At 34.2% G+C, this 12,676-nt stretch overlaps 1 protein-coding gene across 1 annotated transcript; it reads left to right on the top strand.

The window, feature by feature from the left end:
* Nucleotides 1–249: 249 nt before the first annotated feature.
* Nucleotides 250–12,230, top strand: LOC126967290 (farnesol dehydrogenase-like). The gene is made up of 7 exons (XM_050811766.1): nucleotides 250–418; nucleotides 3,330–3,491; nucleotides 6,981–7,146; nucleotides 8,080–8,221; nucleotides 10,126–10,255; nucleotides 11,367–11,498; nucleotides 12,109–12,230. Exons 2-7 carry the CDS (start codon nucleotides 3,360–3,362, stop codon nucleotides 12,151–12,153), a joined length of 747 nt encoding a protein of 248 aa, XP_050667723.1. The 5' UTR covers nucleotides 250–418; nucleotides 3,330–3,359; the 3' UTR covers nucleotides 12,154–12,230.
* Nucleotides 12,231–12,676: the final 446 nt, after the last annotated feature.

The raw sequence follows: 12,676 nt of genomic DNA, 5'->3' as shown, positions 1-12,676 counted from the left end.
AATAGTTTAAAATTAATACCTAATTAGAATTTATAGCTTTCTAACTCTCTCAGGAGGTAAAAAATAAACTTAATTTTTTATACAGAACAACGTCTGTCGGGTCAGCTAGTCTAAAATAAAAATGAAAATCATGGTCTACGGCGATGACTTACTATCAGATGACCCGTTAGAGTTGTCACCGTCTGAATTCGACCATGTTGTTGTCGACACCAAAATGAAAGTAAAACCTCAAGAAATTATATTTTGCACTAATGTGAAAGTATGTTTATCTACCGTTACTAACCGGTTCCACATAGTTGGCAAATATCCATAGTTCTGAGATACACAAGCGGGTAAATAGACGTGTTTTCATTGTCGTGATAATCTAATGAAATAGGATTCACCTATTCTACTGTAAGGAAGGAATCTATTTTCATCTGTAAGTATACATTCATATTTTATATTACTTATGGTTAGTTGATCTTAACCCAAAGTCCTACGGAAAATTTAAATTTATAAGTAATTAGATTTATTAAAATAGTAAAATAATATCTCTGTTTTTTTATGTTTGATAATATGAGGTAACCTCATATTATCTCGATGATAGATTTGAAATTTTTTTCGTTTGATATTTTTAGTTCCATGAAAAAAATTAATTAATTGATCTGTGAGTAATTCTGTAAACTCCTCAAATTTTACATGCATAGACATATATTACAGTGATATTCATTTGATGAAGTGGATGTGGTGAATTTTTAGAAAGATTATCAATATAAACACCATTCTGGAACAGATTATAATTTCTATCATGGTAAGAATCTTATTTATCACATCGATCGCTAAACTGAGTGGATCATTCCAATGAATTTTTAGCATTAACTTTCTGGCGTTCCCCAAGGCTCGCTGTTAGGTCCGTTTCTATTTAATTTTTATATTTACGGTATTTTCAAACATATTATTATTGATGATGATTAAAAAAAAAATGAACAGTGAATTGCCCTCTTGATCAAAATAAGCTACAAAACGATAAACGTGTTTCACTTTGGTGCATGAGAAATCTTTGCAGATTAACAAAAATAAATGCAACCATTCAAGAATTTCCAGAAAATATCTATTGTGTTATTACAATAAAGTTAAAAATGCGTTGAATAATTGTTTAAAAAAAGTTCTATTACAAATCTGTCTTTTTGATGTATAACGTTAAACAATCTTTAGACATTGCTTATACTTAAAACACGAGAAACTGTTTAATAAAACACGTGTCTAAGCGTAAAATTTTGATAATAAATGTAGTAATGCACAAAGAATTTAAAGATGCTTGGTTTTGTTTTCCGAAACACTCGACTTTAGATCCACCCACTCGCTAAAATATTGTATATTTTTTTCCAGTGAGACCTATCCTTGATTATAATTCTGTTATTTGGTGATCTTGCCACAAATTTTTTTTACTCGAATAGAATCAGTTTAGAAAACTTCGAGAATACTTACATGTATTTTGGGACCCACTGAAAGAAGTAGCTTATTAATAATTGTAGAACGTAACAAAACTAAGTAAAATGTAAATCGTAAGTAATTAAGTCTAAAAAGTGGGAAAAAAAGATGTACCTAAAAGTAAAATATAACCTAAAATAATTAATCAATATCTATTGTTCAATCAATAGCTTGTATCTTATGTCTATGCCTAATTACTGTCTGCTAAAAGATAATATATATGTGCATGGTTGGCCAGCAGCTAATAATTGAGAATTCATAATTCATTCAAGCAGGTGTTGAATTATTTTAGTAGGTATCAAAAACGATAATAATCGTATTGAATCTTATTGTGAATTACTACTGAATTACTGATTTGATAGTTTGATGGTGTCGGAACATCCATATAAAAAATGACTGTAATGTCAAAAAAATTTAGATGCCAATAATCAATTGCGCAGAATGTTCCGTTAGTGCAAGATGACTTATTTTTTAATAAATTATAATAATTTATTTCTTTTGACTCCCATATCTTACCACCTCAATATTTTTTGTATAAACATTCCATAAACTTAAGTTTATAATTAATATAAATTTGTACTTGTACGATGCTTCATATTTTTTTCCTTTATGATTATCAAAAAAGGCTGAACAAACTAGAAATTGATTCTTTGGAAATGCTTAGATAGGCAGCCCAATGCAAACTCATAAAAAGCCATGTAGATTTTCCAGATCTACTGCAATGAATTAGAATTTTTGTGCCAGCATTTAAATTGATTCAATTGATTTTACTGATTCCTCAAAGAATATTTAATTTTATAAAAATAACTACGGCTTAAACCCATTGAACTCACGTGTGTAATCTGTAATAAAATATTTAAATTGGATCATAATATTGATACATCTTCAAATTTTAGCTCTCATAAAAAAGGTTTCTTTATCATTAAAGAAATAACTAATAGATTAGTCGTTCGATCGATTGTGTTTACCTAAATTGTAATAAGCATTCGTTATTTAGTAATCTTATGCGTTCATTTACGTTAGATATATAAATAGTTAATGGTAGTACTTTTAATTGTAATGTTATTATTTACACATGTAAAATTATGTATTTAGTTGGTAGGCTTATGGCACCTTATGGTATGGTACAAAACGGGTTAAATTCGTCAACTCGACGATTGTGCAACTATTTTGCGTATGTGGGAATATATTTATTATTCCTGCCACCCCAATTCCTCCAGAAACCTCAACAAACTCCTCTCCTTCCTTACATTCCGGGAATGTGTTTGGAGTTCCAAAATAAAGTTGGCAGGTCTAAATAAATAAATTGAATGAAGAAGAAGAAGAATTCCGTGCGGGATGACTGTCGAATTTACATGCATATATATTACTGTTATTTTAATTTGATGAAGTGGATCTGATGAATCTTTAAAAAGATTATCAATATAAACACCATTCTGGAACAGATTCTATCGTGGTAAAAAATCTTATTTATCATATCTATCGCTAAATTCAGTGGAAATGATCCAATGAATTTCAGCATAAACTTTCTGGCGTCCCCCGAGGCTTGCATTTAGGCCCGATACTATTTAATTTTTATATTAACGAAATTTTTATTTACGATATTTTCAAACATATTATTGAAATATTTGTTGATGATGATTACAAAAATATTGAACAGTGAATTGCTCTCTTGATCAAATTAAGCTACATGAACGTGTTTCACTTGCTTGGTGCACGAGAAATCTTTTCAAGAACAATACTTGCTCTCTCGACTCGCTTGCGACACCCGGGCTTTTTTGCAGAAAAAAAAGAGAGAACAAAACCACAGAACCCTTAGGTAGCTCACGACCACCTTATTACATCTATTTCAATTTTAGAATTAAAATTTAAAACGAGCTCCTTCAAACATGGAGCGTTGGAATGGGAAGACAGCTGTGGTGACTGGCGCCAGTAGTGGGATCGGCGCTACTGTTGCTGTCAGATTGGCTGACGCCGGGATGCGAGTGGTGGGGCTGGCGAGAAGAAGTGACCTAGTCGATGTGAGTATTAACTAATAATTGATATTACTTTTTAAATTTTTGTTCAAAAATGAGCGCTAACTTTCATCCGGTTGTTATTAAAGAGAAAAAAAGATTTCCGCAGTCGCAGATTGTTTGACATTACTACACGGCCATATTATCTCTATACCTCACTGAAACGTGAAACCCCCTCTCGTCCTCTCTCACCTCCTCGCGCTCGTACTGTTGCGTCAGTACGGTTTGCAGTTTCATTACTGTTAGGTACCTACATGTCTACTACCACACCAGTGGGAGGCTCCCTTGCACAGGATGCTGGATAGATAATGGGTACCACAACGGCGCGTATTTCTGCCGTGAAGCAGTAATGTATAAACATAATTGTGTTTCAGTCTGAAGGGCGCCGTAGCTAGTGAAATTACTGGGCCAATTAGACTTAACATCTTATGTCTCAAGGTGACGAGCGTAATTGTAGTGCTGCTCAGAATTTTCGGGGCTATTAAAGAATCCTTAGCGGCACTGCATTGTAATGGGCAGGGCGTATCAATTACCATCAGCTGAACGTCTTGCTTGTCTCGTCCTTTACTTTCATAAAAAAAGGTCGTGATATTTTCGTGCTAAGACGACTTTTTTTTTAAGTTTTCATTGTTACGTTTTGACTTTTGCTGTCTAAAGTTCTGTAGTTTCCGTAGTTCTGTGTTGTGTGTGGTCTGTGATATCTGTGAAAAATAAATACATTTTAACAACTTGACCCAGATTTTTTCATTGATTTTTCATCATTATAACAATAATAATCTGATCACAACACACCACCTTTACATGAATCTATAAAACTGAAAAAATAAATTGTAGTTCATTTCAGTATTATCTTATAATAATATCTTAGATAATTTATATGTCTAGATAGTCTTTTGGTGTCAGACAACCGATAAAAACTGGTCAGGAATATAAGTTTAGTGTGCGTGATAAGCTTAGTTTTATACTCGCGATTTGTATGACACGTTGTTTGTCAGTGGGCGTGAATTGCTCAAAATAGATTTTAGTATAACTGAAATCTATTATTAGTATTTTTTTTCGACGTTTCCACAGCTGTCAAAGTCTGCCTAGACGTATAAATGATCTTAATAATATCCTAGTGAAGCTTGTTTTGCACACCGTACATAGCGACAATGTGACGTCATCGACGTCCGGTCCAGAGATAATATAAGCGGGTAGTAAGTAGTTGACTATTGATGTACAAAAAAAATTCGCAACTAAATGTACTGAGGGTTCAATTAAAATTGATGCAAAATTGGAAAACAATATGGCGGAAAGTCTAGAATTCAGGACATGTCGTGTTTATTGGATATTAGAAGATTTTTATTGAAGAGATTCTTTTATCATTACAAACAAACACTACTAGTAGCGTTACGTTAATTTAAAAGTAAACCTAAACTGTCTCATTAATAAACGCACTGTTAAGTTACTCCAAGTTTAAAATTACTGCTCCCTCGTGTAATTCTGTAGTGACAAAGGTAAGTTAAAAACAAAAAGTTTTAAACTAGGAACAACTTTACTTCGCGTTTAATAATAACATAGAAATAAATAAACGTTGACTAATAATTCAGTTGTTTCTTTCAATAATATAGTGGAAAGGTGTGTTAAACTTTAATTGGATCGATTTTTATCGCTTTTATTTCATTGACAATTCAAGTGTTAATTATGTGTGTTAATTATTAAATGTTTGTAATTCAGTTGTTTCTTTCAATAATATAGTGGAAAGGTGTGTTAAACTTTAATTGGATCGATTTTTATCGCTTTTATTTCATTGACAATTCAAGTGTTAATTATGTGTGTTAATTATTAAATGTTTGTAATTCAGTTGTTTCTTTCAATAATATAGTGGAAAGGTGTGTTAAACTTTAATTGGATCGATTTTTATCGCTTTTATTTCATTGACAATTCAAGTGTTAATTATGTGTGTTAATTATTAAATGTTTGTAATTCAGTTGTTTCTTTCAATAATATAGTGGAAAGGTGTGTTAAACTTTAATTGGATCGATTTTTATCGCTTTTATTTCATTGACAATTCAAGTGTTAATTATGTGTGTTAATTATTAAATGTTTGTAATTCAGTTGTTTCTTTCAATAATATAGTGGAAAGGTGTGTTAAACTTTAATTGGATCGATTTTTATCGCTTTTATTTCATTGACAATTCAAGTGTTAATTATGTGTGTTAATTATTAAATGTTTGTAATTCAGTTGTTTCTTTCAATAATATAGTGGAAAGGTGTGTTAAACTTTAATTGGATCGATTTTTATCGCTTTTATTTCATTGACAATTCAAGTGTTAATTATGTGTGTTAATTATTAAATGTTTGTAATTCAGTTGTTTCTTTCAATAATATAGTGGAAAGGTGTGTTAAACTTTAATTGGATCGATTTTTATCGCTTTTATTTCATTGACAATTCAAGTGTTAATTATGTGTGTTAATTATTAAATGTTTGTAATTCAGTTGTTTCTTTCAATAATATAGTGGAAAGGTGTGTTAAACTTTAATTGGATCGATTTTTATCGCTTTTATTTCATTGACAATTCAAGTGTTAATTATGTGTGTTAATTATTAAATGTTTGTAATTCAGTTGTTTCTTTCAATAATATAGTGGAAAGGTGTGTTAAACTTTAATTGGATCGATTTTTATCGCTTTTATTTCATTGACAATTCAAGTGTTAATTATGTGTGTTAATTATTAAATGTTTGTTTTCAAGTTCTCAAAAGGAATATACGTACCTACTTGTCGAAGTAAACCCTTGTTCGTAGTTAAGAAAGTAGGATATGCTATGCTGGAAATAGTTATATAAGACGGACATGTCGACGTATTAATGGAAACTTGCACTTAGATATTTTTAAGAAACCTTATCCAGTTTTAAAATAATATTATAACTGTGTTAAGAAAAAGTAAGATTTGAACGATTATAAGTACATAACACAAACGTTTATTATATTTAGTAAAGTTATCTTAGTTTATTATTAACTTTTTTATTTTTTTTTCTTTTATTTTGTATAATTTTTTTTTCTCTTTAGTCTTAATTGTCATAAAATATTAATTTTAAGGAAACTGTAGTTCTAATTTAATATAAACATCTCTTTGGTTACCTAAATATGTACCTATGTGACTGTTTGTTTCTTAATAAATAAATAACACACACACACACACAAATATACTCACGCCTTGTTCCCGTCGGGATAAGCAGAGACAATAGAATGCAACTTACTTCTATCCTTACAAACCTCACGCGCTTCCTCTACATTCATTATTTTTTTCATACATGCTCGCCGGCTGCGGGTGCTTCGGACCTTTCCTTTCTCCAGAACGTCCCCAATTTGGTCGACGAATGTTCTACGAGGTCCCCCGCGACCGACTTGTCCACACACATGCCTTATATATTCGATAAGTCATTCTTTCTTCACTCATTGGCTCCATGTCCAAACCATCTATATAAATTAAATAATAAAAAACAATTTTTCCAGGATTTGAAAGCAAGCGTGACGGGGAGCGGGAGTATTCATTCCGTCAAATGCGACGTGGCCAAGGCCCAGGAGATCGCAGCAGTTTTCGAGCTGATCGAACGAGAGCACGGTTGTGTCCATGTTCTCGTCAATAATGCTGGCGTCATATATAAGGGGTCTATCACAGGTATAATTACTGGTTTTTTTTAGAGGTGGAAAATACATTTACGTATTCTGTATTCAGGCCCTGAAACGGCCCATATACCGACTCTTCTTTGCTGTTAGCTCGAAAAATTTGGCCTTGGATCCAATTTTGTAGCTCACAGGCGCGTCTCAGAAGAAGACTCAAACCTCGGAACGACTCGCTAGGCTGGAGAGATATAATTACTGTATTTTCATAAGAAAAAAAATGTCAATTGTAGAAACTAGGTACCTAGAGAAGTGAAAACTTAGAACATTTAATATTAATACTTGAATTATCATCATCATTTTTTCTAAATATATTTGAATATTGCACAGTAGGTATACCAATGTGGTATTGTGGTATTCAACTTTTAAATTAGTCTATTAAATTTTACTTATAAGATATACACAGCACGAATGTAGCACATTACGTCAGCTGAATAGCTACAGATATACGCTATAAGCATTTCGGTGACGCGAACCCATAAGATTTTTACCCATATTTGTATGGAAAATGACTAATGCTTCCTCTTAAAACCAGGTCCATAGAATACGATCAATGGCGAAGGAGAGCTAACGAAGAAAATAAATAAAGTGAGAGAGATTGAAAATGATGGAAGGCATATTGGTGACATTCGCTGGCCGTTGTCCTCTGTATCTAGAGTAAATTGATTAAATGAATCTCATCTAAATTGAGGTTATGGTGTTGGTTGTCAGTAACCAGTTCCATACAAATCAGTAATGATTATTCTCGATTCAAGAATGATAATAGTGTAGTAATAATATAAACAAAAGAAGTAAACAAGCTGTTAATGTAACATCAAGTTTTCATATTCGGCCTTACGATTTGAGACATAAGGTCGAGATTTCATTACGCTGGTAGCTGCTATCGTATTTTCAACGTGACCTTCGTAACAATATTTGAATAACTTTTCAGAAATGCACAACTGTGAGTTAAGCGACGAACAAATATTGTCTACGATAGATATCAATTTGAGTGCGCTTATATTATGCAATCGTTACGCTTTGAAGTCCATGAGGAAACATTCATTTGATGGACACATCATTAACATCAACAGGTAAATATAAAGCACCTTAATTGCTAACGATCCTAGAATAACCTAATATGAATAACAGAAACATTTTGTCGCATTTATTCTTTGTTTTATTCCACCTTTAGAGCCCTAAATATTCTGACTGACTGAATAAAAATATGCACATATAGATAAGAAATTGTTCCAATTTCGAAATCCATACATCAAATACCATAGAGTGCAAGTTCTATGAGAATAATAATTGAATAGATTCTTTAACAGATTCTATAATATAATTGCACACTTCCTCATAATTTCACTGAGCTGTCAAAATTATCAATCTAAAGGAGATAGTCTTGACATCTATATAATCATCTTTATGACTTATAAGACATTATACAACTCTTTTCTGGCATCTTCAGATTATTTCATAATTCTAAGTGGTATGATCATAATACTTTAAATAAATAAGCAGAAAGTAGTTTCTGTCTATTTCGTCATTACATTTTGACGGAATTGATGAAAAATTATCCCAGAGTCTAAACAGCTAGTTGTGTATCAGTTCATAAAATAAAAAGTAAAAGTGTAATATAGAATGTGGGCCCCTCTTACTAAAATTACAGCTTGTATTCATCCGGTATGCTATCGACGCTGCTCTAAATTGTTTCTGGTGGAACACTGACTCACTGCGCAGCAATTACATTGCTTAGCTCCCTGATGTGTTGCGGAGAGGGCTGCACCAATCTTACTCTTTGTTTTAGAACATCCCAAATGTCTTCTATGGGATTGATGTCGGGACTTCAAGCTGGCCAACCTAAACGACGAATCTCTACCTCTTGAATATACGCTTTCGCATCGCCCAAATGGTGAGCGCGAGCGTTATCGTCCATAAAAATCAAATTTTCTCCAAGAATCATGAAGGCGGGTTTTACATAAGGAATTAGGACTTCTGATATGTACCGGTGTGCATTCAAAGAGCCGTTTTCTATGAAGACTAACTCCGTCCGGTCCAATTCATTAATGGCTGCCCTAAACATAACTGAGCCTCCACCGTAAGGTGTTCTTTCTTGAAAGAAACGACGAGTACTGCAACGTCGCCCTACACCATATAGTGATATTCTGGCTTCATCCGTGAATAATACTCTACCCCAGTCCTCTTAGTCCACGTTGCACAATTTCGAGCGAAGCTAAATCTAGAAACTCTCTGCTTGCGGAGTAATTTAAGGCCACGGGCTGGACGGCGGCTGCATATATTGGCAGCGAGAAGCCTCCTCCTGACAGTCTTATGGCTGTTTTGCACACCTCTCACTTCCTCTAGAGTCTTTTTGAGGTCGACATAAGAAGATTTGGGATTTCTCAATGCCTGGTTCACCAGAAAGCAGTCGTCTCGAGCTTCTGTGCATGGTTTCTTCTTTCTTCCAGACCCAGGCTGACCCAGACTGACGGAACCAGTCTCTTAATATCGTTGCCGAGTACAGAGGACAATAGAACTCCTCACATATTTGAGCCTCTAAGACACATAACATTGACTACACCTTTCCTCAAGTAGCGCTATAATTTTGCTCGCTGACATCGTTCGATCAAACATTTTAGAGACCGCAATGGTATCAAGACTTAAAGATATCAAGGAATTAGGACTTAGCTAAGTTTTACGTAAGTAAAGACTGAGCAAAGTCTAAGTACTATAGATATTTGCCTAGGTTTGTAAGTGTTCCAATTTCATAAGTTTGCATGCCTTAAAGGTTAGGATAAGATCACCTAATAATTAAATTCAAATTCAAATATTTTTATTCAAATAGGATTCAAAATCACTCATTGAACGTCAAAAACTACAATACAAAAATACAAAAGCCAACAATACTATGTTAACTTACCCTGCAAATAAAGATGATTTGATTTGACAGACTGTATGGAATAAAATTTTTGATTGATCCAATTTCTTGATTCAGTATGGCCGGCCATTACGTTCCGTTTAACGTTTGGTTTAACGTGTACACGACGAGCAAGCACGCAGTCACTACGTTCACCACTTCCTTGCAATGCGAGCTGGCACAGGCGAACAGTGCTATCAAAGTAACGGTAAATATTTGACAGACATTATTGATATGCTACAGGCACGTCTCTTGAGTTGTAAGCGAAATTAATGCGCATGTTACAGCCGCGTATATTAATGCACCAAAGCGCGGAAAACGACGACGGCCTCATACTCGAAGCCTATTGATTAGCAATCCTGTTTGCCATTTGCCAACTAATGTGCAATCATGTTTTTCTTAAAGTATATGAGTGTCTGTTTCGTCATAATGGATGCTCTGTGTATGTTTGAGTAGGTTATACTATGAATATAGTGTAAATATATCGTTGTTACGCTCCCACACAATTATAATATCAGTTAAGTCTAGTGTATCAGATATATACTGACCCCCTTATTCATAATAGTCTGCAAACTTAAAGCATTGCTAATTCTCACTCTGTCTTCTTCTATTGACCTAAGTCAGAATGAAAAATAACACTCTAGCACCTGTTTTAAGTTAGCGGACCATTATGAATAAGGGGGTTAGAAGATAAGTCACTGGGCAGGGCGCCCTGAGAGATCTTAAATCCGTGAAGACTTTGTTGCCATACTATTTATATAAAATTATTATATCTATGATTTTCGACGAAAATATCGCTTTCGACTGCTTGAATAATTGTTTAAACAGTGTTATTTTAAAATGATATCTCTCACTTCTGGGATTAAGCGTGCAAATTTAATTTTTACCAAAATTTACACCTGTCACAACCTGACAGTTGAATATACCAAGACGGTCAATGCGTCACTCGGATGGTCGGCTCAGTTGGTGAGAGCGCTCGTGGGGGTTCAAGTCCTGCATCGTCCAAAAATTTTGGTACAAATTTAATTTGTATAGTTTTTAAATCGGTCAAGTACCTAAATGAAATAGTGAGACCCTCTTTATCATATGATGCCGCCTAGGTGCTTTATTCTGCTGCCAAGCACTAAATCTGTCTAGTAAAATTACTAGGCCTGAATGGCACTGCATTATACTGAGTGGGGCCTATCATTTACCTTCAGATTTTGCTTTTGTTCCAAACTAAGCAGCCTAACTAGTATTAACATAATGTATGTGGTAGATATTTTTGTATACGCCTAGATTGTTTGGAGATTGTTACAAAATCGCGACCATGTTTCCAGAGCATCTCCCCGGGGTTAGTTCGCACGTCGATAACAGAAGGCGCAGAAAATCTGGAAGGCATCCCCATGTTGGAGACCAGTGCCGTGGCTGATTCGCTGCTCCATGTATTGGCTACCCCTCCGACACTTAACGTGAGTATTATTAGCTCAGACACCGAGCAAAAGGCACGTTGGTCGAGCATAAGTCGTACTGCCAGCTGGCCGTTCGATACCTGAATCTTAATATCATTAGAAACAGCTAGAATAACATTAGAATACAAAGGTAAATTTCGCCACTATATACAAGACTATAATAGCTCAGATGGGACATTGGGTCCGAAAAGCAGCAGACCCCGGTTCGAATCCAGATGTCCTATTAGTTTTTTTCTGTTCAAGTTTTGTACCTTCTTAAAAATCCGAGCAAGGCTCGGTCGTCTATGTACTTGAATTTAATATAACTGTTGCACGATTCAAAATATCCTTGGAGTAGAAGTATCTGCAATAATCCGGGTTTAAATATTTTGGATACAAGAATCAGTTCATTATGCTTTCATTTAGTTTTCCCTTAGTCTCTTGTCATTAACTTTCTAGAATGTTTTCCAAAAAAATGCTTAACTTATTTAAAGTGAGGAGGGTAGTTTTGATGCCGCCCATTTTGCTGTACTGCATTGTAATTGACAGGGCGTATCAATAACTATCAGGTGAAAGTTTGTGTTCCTTCTAACTATTACAATCAAATATGTAAGACTTCCCTTATTTACAGATAACCGAGCTGACATTAATGCATGTCGGAGAGAAGAGACTTTAGCAGAGAGGAGAAGTTTTCATAAAATAAAAAATATTAAATATTTATTTGTTGCTTGTTAAATAAATTTACCACACCAATACTTGTGATGCTTATTTTCATTTGTATAAGTCAATTGTTATATGAGGATGATTATCCTGACCTTTTTTTTGCCAGAGCGAGACATCTGTGGCATTAAACAATAAAAAAAACGATTTTTTTTATTATATAAGATAGAATAATAGGTAAGTAGGCATGGCTTACTAAGCCACAGTAGTTGCATGAATTCTACTTCCCGAGCGACCCGCGCCGTACCACGCATTTCGTGCGAGAAAATACATTTTAAATTGTCCTTTGGTCTGTTTCTAAAAGCGGGAATATGTCGGCGTCGCTGTGGACACCAGGACAGATTGCCAGAAAGCGTGACTGTCCCGCCCGAAACGGGATGTATGATCATGTTAGTTATACTGTAATAATAGCCATATTAGGTATGTCACTTCTCCCCACAAGCACACAGCCGGTCCGAGGTTCGAGTCTCCTTAGGAGA

The sequence above is a fragment of the Leptidea sinapis genome, chromosome 1, assembly GCF_905404315.1.
Source record: "Leptidea sinapis chromosome 1, ilLepSina1.1, whole genome shotgun sequence".
NCBI lineage: Eukaryota > Metazoa > Arthropoda > Insecta > Lepidoptera > Pieridae > Leptidea > Leptidea sinapis.
Note: the sequence above shows the minus strand (reverse complement) of the source record. Positions and strands in the feature narration are given on the sequence as shown.

Coding starts and splice junctions, on each gene's coding strand:
- LOC126967290 (XM_050811766.1), top strand. CDS start 3,360: ATGGAGCGTTGGAATGGGAAGACAGCTGTGGTGACTGGCGCCAGTAGT. Junction 3,492..6,980: donor GAAGAAGTGACCTAGTCGAT/GTGAGTATTAAC, acceptor CAATTTTTCCAG/GATTTGAAAGCAAGCGTGAC. Junction 10,256..11,366: donor ACAGTGCTATCAAAGTAACG/GTAAATATTTGA, acceptor CCATGTTTCCAG/AGCATCTCCCCGGGGTTAGT.